The following is a 19,509-nucleotide window of genomic DNA, read 5'->3' on the forward strand; positions in this document are numbered from 1 at the left end:
TGGCTGTAAAATCACGACTGAAACCCATTTTTAACCTTTATTTATCTAAGTCAGTTAAGAACCAAATCTAGTTTACAATGATGGCCCAACCCGGGTGACACTGTGCCAATTGAGCGCCGCCCTATAGGACTCCTAATCACAGCCGGTTGTGCTACAGTCTGGATTCGAACCAGGGTGTCTGTAGTGACGACTCTAGCACTGAGATGCAGTGCCTCAGACCGCTGCGCAACTTGGGAGCATGTATGTATGTTTGCCTACCACTGTTGCACAACTTCTAGTGAGAAGAGAACTCCTGAGTGGCACAGCGGTGTAAGACGCTGCATCTCAGTGCTAGAGGCGTCCCTACAGACCCTGGTTCAATTCCATTCCCAACCGGCCATAATTGAGAGGCCCATAGGGCGGTGCACAATTGGCCCAGTGTCGGCTGGGGCAGGCTGTCATTGTAAATAATTTGTTTTTAATGGACTTGCCTAGTTAAATAAAGGTTAATTGAAGACAATGAACTAGCTGAGGCGCGGGACTCCAGTAGCCTAGATGGCGGTATGCCTCACTAATGTACCCGCTGCCATGACCAACGAAGAAGACTGTTACCCATAGTGCTTTGCGTTGGAACTGGAAACTACGAGCTTAATGGATAAATGAACGTTCTGGATTTTGTTTACCGTATTTTATATCGTTTTGGTGAGTATATCGTGTGTGGTGCCTGCAATAATTGTTATTGCTACTTTGATAGCTAGCTTGTGTATTTACTAACTTTAGCTGGCTAGCAACTCCATCGTTATAAAAAATATTTGCCATTTTGGCCAGATCATAGGTATAAAGGACTCATCGTGGATAACTCCGTTATGGCATGGACATAATCACATATTGCCTGGAAAGCCGACATTGAGTTCTACGTCGGCAGCATTGAGCGTTTGAATCAGGAAAGTTTCCTCTCGTGACCTCTACAAAGCCTCCACTTTACTGGTTGTCCGACCATGCGGTTGGCCCTTTATCCACTATATCCACAAAATTGTAATTACATCAACTTTTCAAAGCGCTGGTAGCGCAAGTGTGTTCAGAGTTATCATCTGAAGCATGCGCAGGAGCATGTAACGTGCACGGCGCATGCTTCAGGTGCTATACATTTGAATGCATCAGAATCACAGCATTAATCATGCTACAACGCACCAATATGATCTCGCTAGCTCCTGCGTGGCTTTGCTCACCTCCTTGCTGGTTTTACGCACTGCTTAATTTGCTCCCACTGTAAACGACATTATTTTGGGGTAGTTATAGCTTTGATATTTGCACAACAAAGCATTCAAGTGAAATGTCTCCCGCATTTAACCCAACCCCTCTGATTGATACCATTCAATTGACTCTATTCCAGCCAATTATTGAGCTGTCCTCCCCTCAGCATCCTCCACTGTACTTTACCCGAATCCAGAAAATGAATGGTGAAAGCAAACATTGTTATACTATTTGTTATGTTCTGTTAATTACTGATGTCCCCTTTAAGGATGGAGCACCCTTGGTCATGCGCAGTGTTGTTCTATGATATTCTGGTACTAACTCGTTTGAGTAAATGTGAAGCTCCAGTTCAATTGCTTTGTATTCCGAGTCTTTCTTATTATATAAATAAGTACTAAGTGTTGACACTACACTATTGATAGTTTCAGCTGATTTCAGTGTTTGTATATTGATTCATCTCAAATGTCATCTGATGCATTTGTTCCAGACTGAATTGTTGAATCAAACTTTTTGCCGCCAGCTCCTGATATCAGGGCATTACAACTCCTGAAATCGCCAATTGCGCCCAGCTATATCCTGTCCCGAGTTTGTTTTACAGTTTTCCATGGTTTAGCTAGCTGGCTAGTTTAACAATGCTGGTTTTAGTAATCTTGGCCAAACTTCTTAAATACTGCATTGACTTAACGAGTCACACAATTATGCAACTTTTTCGCTGGAACTAAACTTAAATGCATTGTTTAGTTGAATAGTCATGGCTGCTGGTTCGAGCTAAAGTTAGTAAATACACAAGCTAGCTATCAAAGTAGCAATAACAGCTATAAAAAGCTATAAAAAAATCTATATTCTACTTTAATTAATTAGCAATGATATCATTCGCCACCGTTGTCTTACGACACGTAAGACAACGGTGGCGAAGGATATCATTGCTAATTAATTAAAGTAAAATATTGAACTTTTTGGGTGACCAACCAAATTCACAGAAATGTTAGTTATATCTGTCACTCATTGACCGTCTAAGTGGTGGATCTGTTCTATTTGCACTATTTCTATGCTTCCCAGTCTGAAGTTTTGTTTTTGCGTACAATGTGGTTATTTAAAATATTTCAGCGGTTTCGATGGTACAATGATTCTCTATACTTTGTTTTGTCGAACTGAAATTCGGCAAACTATTCTATGTTTCTACTAGGAAATGGCGGAGCGATTTCTGCATAATGTACCTTTATCGCAGATCCAAGTTCCGTTTTGAGCTCCACCGGAGTCATTGGCTAGGGTTAGCTGGACGTTTCTGACTGGTCTTGGAACTGTGACAACGGACAGCCTCTACCCGCATTGCTCGATGGGGTATCTAGTGATTTTTTTGCCATCACAGCCAGATATGTACAGTCTTGTACCATTAACCTTTTCTAAACTGATATATTTATTGATTTACAGTGCATTCAGAAAGTATTCAGTGAAGATGCTGGAGGAAACGGGTACAAAAGTATCTAGAGAGGGGCAAAAAAGTATTTAGTCAGCCACCAATTGTGCAATTTCTCCCACTTAAAAAGATGAGAGGCCTGTAATTTTCATCATAGGTACACTAACTAAATCCAGAAAATCACATTGTAGGATTTTTAATGAATTTATTTGCAAATTATGGTGGAAAATAAACTTTTGTTATTGACAATTCTTATCTCAATACTTTGTTATATACCCTTTGTTGACAATGACAGAGGTCAAACGTTTTCTGTAAGTCTTCACAAGGTTTTTTAAGTGGGAGAACTTGCACAATTTGTGGCTGACTAAATACTTTTTCCCCCAACTGTATATCCACAGTAAAATGAGTCCTATATCGACATAACCTGAAAGGCCACTCAGCAAGGAAGAAACCTCTGCTCCAAACCCACCATAAAAGAGCCAGACTACGGTTTGCAACTGCACATGGGGACAAAGTTCATATGTTTGTAGAAATGTCCTCTGGTCTGATGAAACAAAAATAGAACTGTTTGGCCATAATGACCATCGTTATGTTTGGAGGAAAAAGGGGGAGGCTTGCAAGCCGAAGAACACCATCCCAACCCAACTGTGAAGCACGGGGGTGGCAGCATCATGTTGTGCGGGTGCTTTGCTGCAGGAGGGACTGGTGCACTTCACAAAATAGATGACGACATGAGGCAAGAAAATTGTGGATATATTGAAGCAACATCTCAAGACATCAGTCAGGAAGTTAAAGCTTGGTCGCAAATGGATCTTCCAAATGGACAATGACCCCAAGCATACTTCCAAAGTTGTGGCAAAATGGCTTAAGGACAACAAAATTGGAGTGGCCATCACAAAGCCATGTCCTCAAGCCTATAGAACATTTGTGGGCAGAACTAAAAAAGCGTGATCAAGCAAGGAGGCCTACAAACCTGACTCCGTTACACCAGCTCTGTCAGGAGGAATGGGCCAAAATTCACCCAACTTATTGTGGGAAGCTTGTGGAAGGCTACCCAAAACATTTGACCCAAGTTAAACAATTTAAAGGCAATGCTACCAAATACTAATTGAGTGTGTAAACCTCTGACCCACTGGGAATGTGATGAAAGAAATAAAAGCTGAAATAAATCACTCTACTATTCTGACATTTCACATTCTTAAAATAAAGTGGTAATCCTAACTGACCTAAAACAAGTGCATTTTTACCAGGATTAAATGTCAGGAATTGTAAACTAAGTTTAAATGTATTTGGCTAAGGTGGAGGTAAACTTCTGACTTCAACTGTACAAGTATTCAGACCCTTTACTCAGTACTTTGAAGCACCTTTGGCAGCGATTACAGCCTCAAGTCTTCCTGGGTATGACACTACAAGCTTGGCACACCTGTATTTTGGGAGTTTCTCCCATTTCTTCTCTGCAGATCCTCTCAAGCTCTGTCAGGTTGGATGGGGAGTGTTGCTGCACAACTATTTTTAGGTTTTTCCAGAGATGTTTGATCGAGCTCTGGCTGGGCCACTCAAGGACATTTCAGAGACTTGTTCTGAAGCCACTCCTATGTTGTCTTGGCTGTGTGCTTAGGGTCATTGTCCTGTTGGAAGTTGAGCCTTCGCTCCGGTCTGAGGTCCTGGACACTCTGGAGCAGGTTTAGGTATCTCAGGACTTTGCGCCATTCATCCTTCCCTCAATCCTAACTAGTCTCCCAGTCCCTGCCGCTGAAAAATATCCCAACAGCATGATGCTGCCACCATGCTTCACCATAGAGATTGTGCCAGGTTTCCTCCAGAAGTGCCGCTTGACATTCAGTCCAAAGAGTTCAGTATTTGTTTCATCAGACCAGATTTTTTTTTTTTTCTCATTGTCTGAGAGTCTTATGTGCTTTCGGCACATTCCAAGCGGGCTGTCATTTGCCTTTTACTAGGAGTGGTTTCCATCTGTCCACTCTACCATAAAGGCCTGATTGGTGGAGTGTTGCTGAGATGGTTGTCCTTCTGGAAGGTTCTCCCATCTCCACAGAGGAACTCTGAAGCTCTCTGAGTGACCATTGGGTTCTTGGTCACCTTCCTGACCAACAATCCTGTCTCAGAGCTCTATTGACAATTCCTTCAACCTCATGGCTTGGTTTTTGATCTGACATGCACTGTCAACTGTGGGACCTTATATGGACATGTTTGTGCCTTTCCAAATCATGTCCAATCAACTGAATTTAACAAAGGTGGACTCGAATCAACTCGTAGAAACATCTCACGGATGATCAATGGAAACAGGATGCACCTGAGCTCAATTTTGAGTCTCATAGCAAAGGCTCTGAATGCTTATGTAAATAAGATATTTTAGTAATTGTTTTGTTGTTGACATTTGCAGAAATTTCTAAACTTGTTTTCACTTTGTCATTATGGGGTATTGTGTCAATTGAGGAAAAACATACATTTAATCATTTAGGGCTGTAACATAATGTGTAAAAAGGGAATGGGTCTGAATACTTTCTGAATGCACTGTAAATCTGACTTTATTCGTGTGAGTAATCCAAGAATGTTACGTGTTAATTGACACGAACGCCAATGGCTAAATTTCCTCCTATCTCCTCCTCACCACTCTATTGCCATTGAGGGTTTCCACCATGCTTCCGTTGTCAACTGCGTAGGGATTTCTATAGGTTTTACAGACACTATAATGGCACAGAAAAAAGGCAAGTCCTCTATCTCTATGGGCCAGAGATAAGAATCTCAATTGGCTTTGTATTAGTCCCCATTATGTATGTTGCCCGTACATTGCCAATGGGCTCTGCGGTGTATTCTGGGTACAATCCTGCAAAGAAAGCACTCCTTCAAGGAGTCAATTGGGTGCAAGCACAAAAACCCAACATGCGCATGAATTAAGTGAACTAGAAGCTCAACATTACAAATATTTTCTGAGATTTGAGAATTCATTCTCTGTAATGTCATGATTTCAAAGCTATAATACATGTACTTTCGAGGAAAATATGCATGTTTCTCGACTCACTCGTACTTTTTAAATGGATTGTGTGACGATTATCTTAGCAACTGCGTTACGCAGCATGACAATGAACGTGATTGGTTGACAGTCTGTTGGGTGGGGCGTTATATGTTTCTCCATTCATTGGCCACTGGGATTCCTATCTCCTTTCTCCAAAATCTCTGTCGTGCCTAGCGTATCTAGCTAGCTTTCTATATAAATACGTTTTCTCTATTTAGTGTCCTCTGACCTTCACAAGCCATGTCTGACGCCCTGAAGAAGCGCAAGTCGAAAGTGCTCCGCAGCGAGACGGGCACACCGGAGGGGAAATGCGGCCGCGGAGAAGGGGACCAGGTGAGCACTAGTCTCTCTAGACAGACGGGTTAACTTCCACAATATACCAATGGTGCTGTTGACTGGGTTTTCAAATCTAGGTGAGGAAAGGAGTGAACAGCAGATACGGGTGGGCGGGCGCAAGTTGAGAACTGTAGGGCGAGGGGAGGCAGAGGAGTATGGAGGGAGCGTTACTGAAATTGACTCTGTGTGTTTTCAGGACATACGTGTGTACAGTGAGGAGGTGGAGCTGGATGGCAGGGACCCTGAAGAGGACTACCAGCAGTATAAACTGACCTGTGAAGCTCTGGCCAAACTGATGAATGACATCCAGGAGCTGAAAGCCAACGGTGCCAAGGATGGGGTGAGACACACACTCAGTCAGAAAATGAGTGTCCTATACAATCAGACGCTACTCCTCCGTCTTATAATAGAATTGCTCTAACCCCCATGATGGCTGCCCTTCCCTCCAGTGTGTTGAGGTAGAGGAGAAGAGGATGCAGAGCTGTATCCACTTTATGAGCCTGAAGAAACTCAACCGCCTGGCTCACATGAGACTGAAGAGGGGGAGAGACCAGACACACGAGGTACTTATACATACAGTGAGGTCCAAAAGTATTTGGACAGTAGCAAGGTTTCCGTCCAGTTGGTGACAAATTTTCATGCAAATATTCTAGAATCCACTTTGCCCACCAATAGTGGGTTGACACCAAATGGACTTGTTACGGGTAAAAAATCAGTGCATGATGTCTTATTGAACGCAATGTACTTTTTCACTCAAGCTTTCATGTACCAAATAAAAATCTAAAGTTCAATGTGTTCCCATCACATTTTCAACTATACAGATACACGACATGGCCAAAAGTGTGTGAACACCTGCTCGTCGAACATCTCATTCCAAAATCATGATCATTAATATAGAGTTGAGCCCTCCCGTTTTCTGTTATAACAGCCTCCACTCTTCTGGAAAGGCTTTCCACTAGATGTTGGAACATTGCTGCTGGGACTTGCTTCCATTCAGCCACGAGCAGTAGTGAGGTAGGGCACTGGTGTTGGGTAATTAAGCCTGGCTCGCAGTCGGCGTTCAAATTCATCCCAAAGGTGTTCGATGAGGTAGAGGTCAGGGCTCTGTGCAGGCCATTCAAGCTTTATTTTACCTGCTGATTTTAACTAGGCAAGTCAGTTAAGAACAAATTCTTATTTTCAATGACTGCATAGGAACAGTGGGTCAACTGCCTTGTTCAGGGGCAGAACGACAGATTTGTTTTACCTTGTCAGCTCGTGTATTCGATCTTGCAACCCTTCGGTTACTAGTCCAACTCTCTAACCACTAGGCTACCTGTCGCCCCCAAATCATGCCCAATCAACTGAATTTACCACAGGTGGACTCCAAGTTGTAGAAACATCTCAAGCATGATAAATGGAAACAGGATGCACCTGAGATCAATTTTGAGTCTCATAGTAAAGGGTCTGAATACTTAGGTAAATATTGTATTTTAGATCTTTTTGTTGACATTTACAAAAAAAAAACCTGTATTATGAGGGGGGGGGATTAATGTAATACATTTTAGAATAAGTCTAACGTAACAAAATGTGGAAAGGGGAAGAAATCCAGGTATGCCCTCCAACGAACCATCAAATCAGAGAGTAGAAGGGGGACAATGCAAATAGTCTGGGTAGCCATTTGATTAGATGTTCAGGAGTCTTGTGGCTTGGGGTAGAAGCTGGTTAGAAGCCTCTTGGACCTAGACTTGGCGCTCAGGTACCGCTTGCCGTGCGGTAGCAGAGAGAGCAGTCTGACTAGGGTGGCTGGAGTCTTTGACCGTTTTTAGGGCCTTCCTCTGACACCGCCTGGTATAGAGGTCCTTGATGGAAGGAAGCTTGGCCCCGGTGATGTACTTGGCTGTACGCACTACCCTCTGTAGTGCCTTGCGGTCGGAGGCCGAGCAATTGCCATACCAGGCAGTGATGAAAGCGTCAGGATGCTCTCGATGGTGCAGCTGTAGAACGTTTTGAGGATCTGAGGACCCATGCCAAATTTTGAGGAGGAATGGTTTTTGTCGTGACTGTCTTGGTGTGCTTGGACCGTGTTAGTTTATTGTTGACGCCAAGGAACTTGAAACTCTCAACCTGCTCCACTACAGCCCCGTCAATGAGAATGAGGGTGTGCTCGGTCGTCCTTTTCCTGTAGTCCACAATCATCTCCGTTGTCTTGATCGCGTTGAGGGAGAGGTTGTTGTCGTCCTTGCACCACACAGTCAGGTCTCTGACGACCTCCTTATAGGCTGCCTCATTGTTTTTGGTGATCAGGCCTACCACTGTTGTGTCATCGGCAAACTTAACGATGGTGTTGGCGTCGTGCCTGGCCGTGCAGTCATGAGTGAACAGGGAGTATAGGAGGGCAATGAGCACGCACCTCTGAGATGCTCCCGTGTTGAGGATCATTGCGGCAGATGTGTTGTTACCTACCCTTACCACCTGGGTGCTGCCTGTCGGTTGCAGAGGGAGGTGTTTAGTCCCAGGGTCCTTAGCTTAGTGATGAGCTTTGAGGGCACTATGGTGTTGTCAATGAGTAGCATTCTCACATGGTGTTCCTTTTTGTCCAGGTGGGAAAGGGCAGTGTGGAGTGCGATAGAGATTGCATCATCTGTGGATATGTTAGGGTGGTATGCAAATTGGAGTGGGTCTAGGGTTTATGGGATAATGGTGCTGATGTGAGCCATGACCAGCCTTTCAAGGTTTCTCATGGCTACATGTAGTCATTTATGCAGATTACCTTAGTGTTCTTGGGTACAGGCACTCTGGTTGTCTGCTTAAAACATGTTGGTATTACAGTCAGACAGGGAGAGGTTGAAAATGTCAGTGAGACACTTGCCAGTTGGTCAGCGCATGCTCAGAGTACACGTCCTGGTAATCCGTCTGGCCCTGCGGCAATGAGAATGTTTACTTGTGTAAAGGTCTTACTCACATCGGCTGCGGAGAGTGTGATCACACAGTCGTCCAGAACAGCTGATACTTTTCATGCATGTTTCAATGTTACTTGCCTCGAAGTAAAAATATAAGTAGTTTAGCTTGTCTGGTAGGCTTGTGTCACTGGGCAGCTCTCGGCTGGGCTTCCCTTTTGTAGTCTGTAATAGTTTACAAGCCCTGCCACATCCGACGAGTTTCGGAGCCGGTGTAGTACGATTGTAGGCATCAGGATCTTGTCACGTTATCACTGCATTCAAATTGCCATTGATAAAATTAAATTGTGTCTGTTGTCCATAGCTTATGCCTGCCCATACCATAACCCTACTGCCACCATGTGGCACTCTGTTCACAACGTTGACATCAGCAAACAGCTCGCCCACACAACACCATACACATTGCCTGTGTTTGTGAGGCTTGTACATACTGTCAAATTCTCTAAAATTATGTTGGAGGCAGCTTATGGTAAAGAAATTGATGTTAAATTCTCTGGCAACAGCTCCGGTGAACATTCCTGCAGTCAGCATGCCAATGGCACGCTCCCTCAACTTGAGACATCTGTGGCATTGTGTTGCGTGACAACTGCACATTTTAGAGTGGCCTTATATTGTCCCCAGCACAAGGTGCACCTGTCTAATGATCATGTTAAACCTGTTTGGAAAAGGCGTGCCGCTAGTGGGACACCTCGATTAAAATCTGGTGAAATTGCAGAGCGCCAAATTAAATTACTATAAATATTTAACCTTCGTAAAATCACAAGTGTAATACATCAAAATAAAGCTTAACTTGTTGTTAATCCAACCGCCCTGTCAGATTTCAAAAAGGCTTTATGGTGAAAGCAAACCATGCGATTATCTGAGGATAGCGCCCCGCATACCAACACATGGAAAACATATTTCAACCAGGCAGGTGCGACACGGAAGTCAGATATAGCGATGTAAAAAATGCCTTACCTTTTGAAGATCTTCTTCTGTTGGCACTCCAAAAGGTTCCAGTTACATCACAAATGGTCATTTTGTTTGATAATGTCGTCCTTTTATATCCATAAAAACTGTTCAGCTGGTGCGCTTCAGTCAATAATCCATCCAGTTTCCCTTCATCAAAATGCATACAAAATGAATCCAAACGTTACTAATAAACTTTTCCAAACAAGTCAAACGTTTTGTTACTAAAGCACCTTATACCACCCACCACTGCGACCTGTATGCTCTAGTCGGCTGGCCCTCGCTACATATTCGTCGCCAGATCCACTGGCTCCAGGTCATCTACAAGTCCATGCTAGGTAAAGCTCTGCCTTATCTCAGTTCACTGGTCACGATGGCAACACCCACCCGTAGCACGCGCTCCAGCAGGTGTATCTCACTGATCATCCCTAAAGTCAACACCTCATTTGGCCGCCTTTCGTTCCAGTTCTCTGCTGCCTGTGACTGGAACGAATTGCAAAAATCGCTGAAGTTGGAGACTTTTATCTCCCTCACCAATTTTAAACATCTGCTATCTGAACAGCTAACCGATCGCTGCAGCTGTACATAGTCTATCGGTAAATAGCCCACCCAATTTACCTACCTCATCCCCATACTGTTTATTTATTTACTTTTCTGCTCTTTTGCACACCAGTATCTCTACCTGTACATGACCATCTGATAATTTATCACTCCAGTGTTAATCTGCAAAATTGTAATTATTCGCTTACCTCCTCATGCCTTTTGCACACAATGTATATAGACTCTTTTTTTCTTTTTTTCTATCTACTGTGTTATTGACTTCTTAATTGTTTACTCCATGTGTAACTAACTCTGTGTTGTCTGTTCACACTGCTATGCTTTATCTTGTCCAGGTCGCAGTTGTAAATGAGAACTTGTTCTCAACTAGCCTACCTGGTTAAATAAAGGTGAAATAAATAAAATAAAAAAACAACGTTTATAATCAAACCTTAGGTATCCTAATGCGCAAATAAATGATCAAATGTAAGACTGAGATTAGTATGTTCATTACCGGAGATAATTCAGAAAGAACTCGCTTTCTTCCACACGCTTGGAAACACTACAGCCAAAATAGGAGCCACCTAGAAAAACTACAATTTCTGGGTCATTTTTCCAAAAACCAGCCTGAAACTCTTTCTAAAGACTGTTGACATCTAGTGGAAGCCCTAGAAACTGCAATTTGGGAGGACTTGGACTTATAATTATAGTACGAGCCATTGAAAACAGTGGTAAGCTGAAATTATAATTTTTTGGGGATGGTTTGTCCTCGGTGTTTCACCTGCCATATCAGTTCTGTTATACTGACAGACATATAATTTTAACAGTTTTAGAAAACACTCAAGTTTCTATCTAAATGTAATTATATGCATATCCTAGCTTCTGGGCCTGAGTGACAAGCAGTTTACTTTGGGCACACTTTTCATCCGGACGTGAAAATACTGCCCCCTATCCCAAAGAAGTTTTAATCAGATTCTTGATATGCCACAACTATCAGGTGGATTGATTTTCTTGGCAAAGGAGAAATGCTCACTAACAGGAATGTAAAAAAATGTGTGCACAACAGTTCTCTAAAATAAGCTTTTTGTGCATATGGAACATTTCTGAGATCTTTTATTTCAGCCCATGAAACATGGGACCAACACTTTACGTGTTGCGTTTATTTTTTTGCTCAGTGTAGTGATATAAAATAAACAATGGAGCTCTACACAGGGTGTAACAGTGCCAGGTCAATGTGCAGGGGTATGAGGTATCTGAGGTAGATATGTACATGAAGGCAGGGTAAAGAGACTAGGCATCTGGATAGATAATAAGAGTAAGAATAGAATACAGAATAGCAGCAGCAAATGATGAGTTTGAAAGTGCCCCCCCCCCCCCCCCCCCCCCCCCCAACACGCAATAAAGACTGCTAACCTCCCCTGTTATTGGTGATCGTTAGAGGTTAGACTGTCTTGGGGTAAGATCTTTGTGCCTCTAACTTTATCACTCATCATTCTTCACAATTCATTCAACATTATCCATAGTCATGAATGTAGAAGTGTTAAACATTCTATTCTTATTTACAAAAAAAGTGACTCAAATGAAACAGTGCATTATTTACCATTCATTCCTATTAGGCACAAAATAACATGAAACACAACCAAAACAAATGGCAAATGCATCCATCAAGCTTGATGTCGTCATTGCGTGCTAGGAATATGGGACCAAATACTGAACTTGCTGTGATTTCTAAACAGTTCACCTGATATGGATGAAAATACCATCAAATCAAAGCTGACAGTCTGCACTTTAACCTCCAAAGTCATGTGCTGGAGTAAAAAGACAAAACAGAACATTTGTCACTGTCCAAATACTTTTAGACCTCACTGTATATACACTTTCAAACGTTACATTATAGAAAACCCTCTACACACCCAAAGCAAAAGCATCTAATACCCCTTCCTCCCCTCTCTCCCTCCAGGGCAAGCAGAGAGTGGATGTGTTGCACCTGCAGCTCCAGAACCTGCTCTATGAGGTCATGCACCTGCAGAAGGAGATCAGCAAGTGTCTGGAGTTCAAGTCAGTACCACATTTCACATTTCATCCAAGTCTATAGGGCTAAGTCCAGGAATGAGAAGCTTCGAGGTTATTGGTCTTTTCTAAGTTGTTGATTTTTGTTTGTGTCCAGGTCTAAACATGAGGAGATAGATCTGGTGAGTGTAGATGAGTTCTACCAGGAGGCCCCCCCTGAGATCTCCCGCACCCCCCTTACCAAGGACGACCCCCACCAACTCACACTGGCCAGGTTGGACTGGGAACTGGAGCAGAGGAAGAGGTGCCACATACACAGAGACACTGTTGTTCCTCTGTAGGTTGGCTAAGCAGTACATGAACTCCCACTTTTCTCTGGTGTGTGTAGGCTGGCTGAGCAGTACAAGGAGTCTCTGTCCAGTAAGGAGAAGATCCAGAAAGGCATTGAGGTGAAGAAGGAACACCTGAGTTCTCTACAACCTGGACTCAACGCTATCATGCAGGTAACACACACACACACTCTCTCTCACACCCCCTAGAACCTGGACACAATGCGAACTTAAATAACAACACCAGTTCCACCAGTTCCACAGAGCTTTTACAAGTCCAGGGTTCTGTCTGGTATGGATGGCTGGACCTGTGCAAGATAACACGCACTGCAGGCAGGGCCTTCTGAAATGGCGTTGTACCCAGAATGTAACCTACCAGGCCTGAAACCTAAACATGTCTCACTCCCCAGGCATCCCTCCCGGTTCAGGAGTACCTATCAATGCCGTTTGAACAGACCCAGAGACAGACAGAGATCGCCCGCCACCTTCCCCCCTCTCTCTACGTCCTCCTGGTACAGGCCAGCGCTTACGGACAGGCCTGCGGTGAGTGTTTTTCTATGTTTACTTACATTTTGTGAAAAGTTTGATCATACGCACATCCTTAAACTTTAGGCCTTGGGCTAGAAAAGGATGCTTGTAAAGAACAGGAGGGCCCGCACACTGTTTATGCTCCCAGTTCACCGCTTTATTGACAACGTATCAATCCAAAACGGCTCTTCGCCTGCTTTACTTTTTTGTGAACACGATTTTTGCATTTTTTTTCCTTTGTCAAATTATCAATTTTGTGGAGGGACAAGTCTTGGGACATGTGGTTTTCATGTTTCTATTTCTGTGTGTTTCAGATAAGAGCCTGAGTGTGTCCATCAGTGGAGACGTGGACGAGGCCAAAGCTCTGTCTAAACCTCCAGAGGACTCCCAGGGTAAGACTGCAGCATGCCTGTTAATGACTAGTGTGTGTGTGTGTTCAACAGGGCAGTGATTATTTTTTGACTGGGCAGTGGTGAATTAATGAATTGTGTTGGCATTGAAAGGTGTGTGTGTGTGTGTGTGTGTTCTGATTTCTCTCCTCTCTAGATGATGATTCTGGTGACTCTGATGCAGAGGAGGAGCAGGAGAAGACGGTCTGTCCCACACCATACTGCCACTAGAGGCCCTTCTAATACCATTCTGTACACACACAGACACGCGCACACACACGTCAGTGTCAACGAGTTCACCTCTCCTCTACACACATTGTCCCAACAACCTCTGCTGACACACACACACAATGTTATAGCAGACAGGGAAAGGAGGTCTATTGATCGCTTCCTGACAGGTGCCATGTGGTGGGTTCTGGGAGGCATGGATGAGATGGGTCACTGTAACCCAAGCCCACCCACAGTTGGCAGTCATACTCTTCACTCTCACACGTGTGTCATACTCCACACACACACTCCCTCACACACACCTTACACACTCCGACACATACAGCCAAGCTTTTTTAAATAATTTATTTATTCATCTTTTTGCTGAAGACAACTGTCCATCTGTGATTTGCTTGGTCACATTACTGCTGCTCTGTCACTACACCTCAGCTGACCCTCCCTCCCTTCATCTAGTCTTTCTCTGTGAAATAATTCTGAGGTGAAGGGCAAGCCGAGGTTAACTCTGTCCTCCTATAGCTGGCTGCAATGATAGATCAGTTAGGATTATAGATTGTGTCCCAAAGAGCACCCTACTCCCTATATAGTGCACTGCTTTAGACCAGGGCCAGATATCCGTACATCTGATTGATTAAGCAATAAGGCACGAGGGGTTGTGGGATATGGACAATATACCACGGCTAAGGGCTGTTTTCATATTGGCCATATACCACAAACCCCCAAGGTGCCTTATTGCTATTATAAACTGGTTACCAACATAATTAGAGCAGTAAAATAAAACATCTGGGGTCATTCCTGTCATGTACGGTCTGATATACCACAGCTGTCAACCAATCAGCATTCAGGGCTCGAACCACCCAGCTTAAAATGAGCAGTAGAACATGATGGCATGATAAAATACTAATAGTAATACTTGCCCCTTTGTCTGTCTGTAGAAGAGGAGGCGACCTACTACAGGTGGTCAGCTGGATGATAAGAGACGTGAGATGCTGAAGAGACACCCTCTCTCTCTTTGCCTGGACCTCAAATGCAAAGGTACACACACACTGTTCCTGTGTGACAGGCAGCAGGACCCTGTCGCTGCTTCTCAGTCTCCCTGGGACAGTAGAGGAGAGAGGATCATTCAGCGATATATGATAGGACTGTTAAGAACTGATATTAATCGTGCTGATGAGGATTCTGTGGAGAGTGTATATGATGATAAATAGGTGGGTTCTTGTATTTGTCCTATTTTGATGATGGTTCGGTGCATAGATGACAGTGAAGATACTGTTCTTGTCCAATGGGCAATGACATCACTACAGAGGTTACACAATGTCAACTCTCCTCTCCTGCCTCTGCAGTCAGACAGAACCCAATGACACCCTGAGAGACTGACACACACACATGCACACACTGCTTTTAATGCAGCAAACAGCCAAAAACTGCCTGTGGTTTAGAGGACAACAGAGAGAGCAAGAAGAGGCTGATGAAAATATCTAGAATAAGGTGTGACTGCTGCAGCCCTACACTGCTGCCAGCTCCACCTACACGCACTGTCCGCACCCGCTTGCCTATCAGTGGACGGATGAAGTTACGCCTGCAATGCTGAACCTCCTTCTCCATCTCCCCCTCCCTCTTCTCATCCCCATTTCCTTTCTTCTGCCCCTCGTCTTCTCCCCCTGTCAGCAGGGTTTAAACAGTCCCTCTCTTCTCCTTGGCTCAACCTGTCCTATACAGCTACCTACACAGTAGCACTACGTGGCAGAGTGGGGCAGTGACCCCATAACATCATACTATACATTGTACTATATAATTAAGTGTCAATTCACACTGAGATGACTGTTGCAGGTGGAACCTTTTGGCAGAGAGGCAATTTACCGTCCACAGTACATAGATAGCATCCCGCTCACATAGATACGCGTCCCAACTCCCTGTTTGCCGAATAGAATATACATATATACAGTGGGGCAAAAAAGTATTTAGTCAGCCACCAATTGTGCAAGTTCTCCCACTTAAAAAGATGAGGCCTGTAATTTATCATAGGTACACTTCAACTATGACAGACAAAATGAGAAAAAAAATCCAGAAAATCACATTGTAGGATTTTTAATTTATTTGCCAATTATGGTGGAAAATAAGTATTTGGTCAATAACAAAAGTTTATCTCAATACTTTGTTATATACCCTTTGTTGCCAATGACAGAGGTCAAACGTTTTCTGTAAGTCTTCACAAGGTTTTCACACACTGTTGCTGGTATTTTGGCCCATTCCTCCATGCAGATCTCCTCTAGAGCAGTGATGTTTTGGGGATGTTGCTGGGCAACACGGACTTTCAACTCCCAAAGAAAAAAATATTTTTTTGCTCCACTGTATATATAAGTAGATGGCATCATGCTCACAGACACACCCAGTGAACCTCCTCTCTCTGTGTCTCTCTCGCTCTCTGTGTCGCTCTCTCTCTGTGTCTCTCTCTCCTCTCCCCCCCAGACGGCAGTGTGCTGCATCTGTTCAACTACTACCTGATGAACCTGAACATCATGACTGTCAAGGCCAAAGTGTCCACCGCCACAGACCTCACTGGAGCCATCAGCGCAGGGTACGTCTCAGTGACCCATGTTTGTTAGAGCTTGGGAGTGTGTGACCTGTGCTGTAACAATTGTGTTCTCTCTCAGGGAGCTGTTAAATTCTGACACGCTGCTCAACTGCCTGTATGCCAATGACCAGGGCCGCGAGACACCCAACCCCGCTAACCGTTACCAGTTTGATAAAGTGGGGTATGGATGCCTCCCTAATGCCAGACTCCTGTATACACACCTTGAACAATTGCTTCAGTATCAATACACATTGTTTTCTTGCAGGATTAGTTCGTTTGGAGACTACGTGGCAGAGTTGGGTCATCCCTACCTGTGGGTGCAGAGTCTAGGAGGACTGCAGTTCCCAAGTGATGCCCCAGAGGTGTGTGTGGGTGGCCCTGCCATTGTGTATAGTAAAATGTCTCCTGCTATGGGGTGTGCTTTCTGTGTGTGTGTCTAACCCTGCTATGCCTGTGTGCGTTTTTCAGGGTTTGCGTGCAGGCAGTTCTCTTAGTGCCAGTCACATGGAGAGCACCATGAAGCTGCTGAGAGGACGAGTCCAGTCACGCCTGGCCCTGCACAAGCAGTTCTCCTCACTAGGTACACACACGTCTGGCCCTGCACAAACAGTTCTCCTCACTAGGTACACACACGCCTGGCCCTGCACAAACAGTTCTCCTCACTAGGTACACACACGTCTGGCCCTGCACAAACAGTTCTCCTCACTAGGTATACACACGCCTGGCCCTGCACAAACAGTTCTCCTCACTAGGTACACACACGTCTGGCCCTGCACAAACAGTTCTCCTCACTAGGTATACACACGCCTGGCCCTGCACAAACAGTTCTCCTCACTAGGTATACACACGCCTGGCCCTGCACAAACAGTTCTCCTCACTAGGTGCACACACGTCTGGCCTGACCATAAACAGTTCTACTCACATTTCTCATCTCCGGCTACACACACAGACAAAATAACCTGTCTCCTGCATGCTGTTGGTATTGTTTGTCTGTTTTCAGAGCACAGTATAGTTCCAGTGTCCACAGAGTGCCAGCACCTGTTCCCTGCTAAGGTTCTCTCCCGCCTGGCTCGCTGGACAACCATGTCACATCAGGAGTACACAGTAAGACACGCACAACCTCCCGTTTTGTTTCATCTCGCTACGCAATCGAGGAGTACACAGGAAGCGCACAATCTTGACTACAACTCAACCTCACACTCACTAACTTCTGACTCTCATTGGCGCTGCGGTGTAGATGGTGTCGCTATAAAAAGCATTGTGTAAATCAAGGCGGTTTAATTAAGGAAAACGTATACTGGTAGCTTACTTTTCTTTGTGTGTTCTATCGCTCTCTAGAATCTGTCGTTCACGCAGCATGTGTCAGATGCAGGTCTGGCTCGGGAAACGGACCTGTTCTTCATGGCTGTGGTGGAGAGAGGAACAGGTAACGATCAGGGCCCAAAGAGACGATTCACTTCTTAATATATGAAGACATTCCTGACGAAATGGAGGCCCCTCTGTTTTCTTTGTTTGGACCATAAGATAAGAAAAGACCATAAGAAAAGTCTGGAACCATAAACTGTTTATCCCCCCCCCCCAGCTCGTCTTCAGGCTGCAGTGGTGTTGAACCCCCGTTATCCAGAAGTCTCTCCTCTGTTTGCTCTTTCACTCAGCTGGAAGGGCGAATGCAGCGGACGTACAGATGACAACCTTAGAGTGAGTGTATATATACACACACACTGAATATGAGACCCTAACCCAGGGGAGGATCTCTAGATTCTGTTATGTCCTTTGATGTCACTGGTTAGTCATGCACTCCGGCTGTGACTGACATGTGTATCCCCTCCCCCAGGCCATGGAGAGTGAGGTGAATGTGTTTAAGTCAGAGCTCCAGGGGCCCCGCCCAGGGCACCAGCTGCTGACCAATCAGGTGGCTCGTCTCTGTGTCTGTCTGGACGTATACCTGGAGACTGATGGACAGGATGACAGCGTGGAGGGACCACGGGAGTTTCTCAGAGAGAAGATGTGTCTACGCACCGTAAGGTACATACATACACACATGCGCGCGTACACACTCCTACACTCCTTTCGCAGTAATTCTGACAGCGTGTTTCTCTCTGGTTGTGTTTCAGGGGTCCGAACCGTCTGAAGCCGTTCAAGTACAACCACCCCCAGGGCTTCTTCAGTCACCGCTGACCTCCCCCTTAACCCCTATCCCTTCACCTCTTATATCTTACAGCTGATTTCATAGCCCACCTCAGGGCTTCTTCAGTCACCCCTGACCTCCCCCTTAACCCCTATCCCTTCACCTCTTATATCTTACAGCTGATTTCATAGCCCACCTCAGGGCTTCTTCAGTCACCCCTGACCTCCCCCTTAACCCCTATCCCTTCACCTCTTATATCTTACAGCTGATTTCATAGCCCACCTCAGGGCTTCTTCAGTCACCCCTGAACTTGACCTTCTGCCTCGTCCCTGCCTTCATATCCCCCTGTTTTTTAATACACCGTAGTTTTGTCTGTTTTAGTTTCACACATTCTGTGTGTTGGTTGGACAATAAAAAGCTAGTGATTTTGTTTGAATCAGCAAGTTCTTGGTATTTTTGTGTTATTCTTCGCTGCTATGATTTATGTTCAGCTGTATTTTATCATGAATTACCTCTCCTTTCTTCTTTTAGCTGTTGCATATTTCATCATCTCTCCCTGCCTTCCCTCTCCCCCTCCTTTTTTTCTTTACTCTGCATCGGATCACATTATTTTATGGCTTTTATTATCTTGGCTCAGCACTTCTCTAAGCTGACTCATCCCCACTGGTTCTGGAAATACAGAGAATACATTATCTCACACACACACACACACCTAAAAATGCATTCCCTGTCCTGTAGTTAGTGTAGTAAGAGCTGATAACAGGACTACTGGTGGACTGCATCACTGCTCTGGATTTAAACAGACATTGGTGCAGCATCACAGAACCCCAGTAGCCCTCTCCCCTGCAGGACATGCATTCCATTGTTAGGATGTAGCCACT

The 19,509-nt window shown here is 44.6% G+C and overlaps 1 protein-coding gene across 2 annotated transcripts; it reads left to right on the forward strand.

Annotated features, from left to right (window-relative positions):
• Window positions 1–581: 581 nt before the first annotated feature.
• Window positions 582–19,071, forward strand: LOC139410998 (THO complex subunit 5 homolog). Of its 2 annotated transcripts, XM_071156762.1 has the most exons (21): window positions 582–681; window positions 5,903–6,017; window positions 6,217–6,360; window positions 6,470–6,583; window positions 12,405–12,502; window positions 12,612–12,758; window positions 12,843–12,957; window positions 13,194–13,326; window positions 13,626–13,703; window positions 13,858–13,904; window positions 14,861–14,960; window positions 16,395–16,503; window positions 16,580–16,681; window positions 16,766–16,862; window positions 16,969–17,080; window positions 17,501–17,604; window positions 17,839–17,926; window positions 18,083–18,198; window positions 18,335–18,525; window positions 18,615–18,658; window positions 18,830–19,071. In XM_071156762.1, the coding sequence occupies exons 2-21, from the start codon at window positions 5,925–5,927 to the stop codon at window positions 18,895–18,897; spliced, it is 2,100 nt and encodes a 699-aa protein (XP_071012863.1). In that variant the 5' UTR covers window positions 582–681; window positions 5,903–5,924; the 3' UTR covers window positions 18,898–19,071. The 2 variants fall into 2 exon arrangements, with proteins under 2 accessions (XP_071012863.1, XP_071012864.1); XM_071156763.1 differs by having other exon boundaries at window positions 18,615–18,868.
• Window positions 19,072–19,509: the final 438 nt, after the last annotated feature.

This window comes from Oncorhynchus clarkii, chromosome 6 (genome assembly GCF_045791955.1).
Source record: "Oncorhynchus clarkii lewisi isolate Uvic-CL-2024 chromosome 6, UVic_Ocla_1.0, whole genome shotgun sequence".
Taxonomy (NCBI): Eukaryota; Metazoa; Chordata; class Actinopteri; order Salmoniformes; family Salmonidae; genus Oncorhynchus; species Oncorhynchus clarkii.

Bases quoted from the DNA above. Each gene is read 5' to 3' on its own strand.
- LOC139410998 (XM_071156762.1), top strand. From the start codon at position 5,925: ATGTCTGACGCCCTGAAGAAGCGCAAGTCGAAAGTGCTCCGCAGCGAG. The intron at 12,958-13,193 runs GTAACACACACA...CTCACTCCCCAG, and splicing joins GACTCAACGCTATCATGCAG to GCATCCCTCCCGGTTCAGGA. The intron at 16,682-16,765 runs GTATGGATGCCT...GTTTTCTTGCAG, and splicing joins TACCAGTTTGATAAAGTGGG to GATTAGTTCGTTTGGAGACT.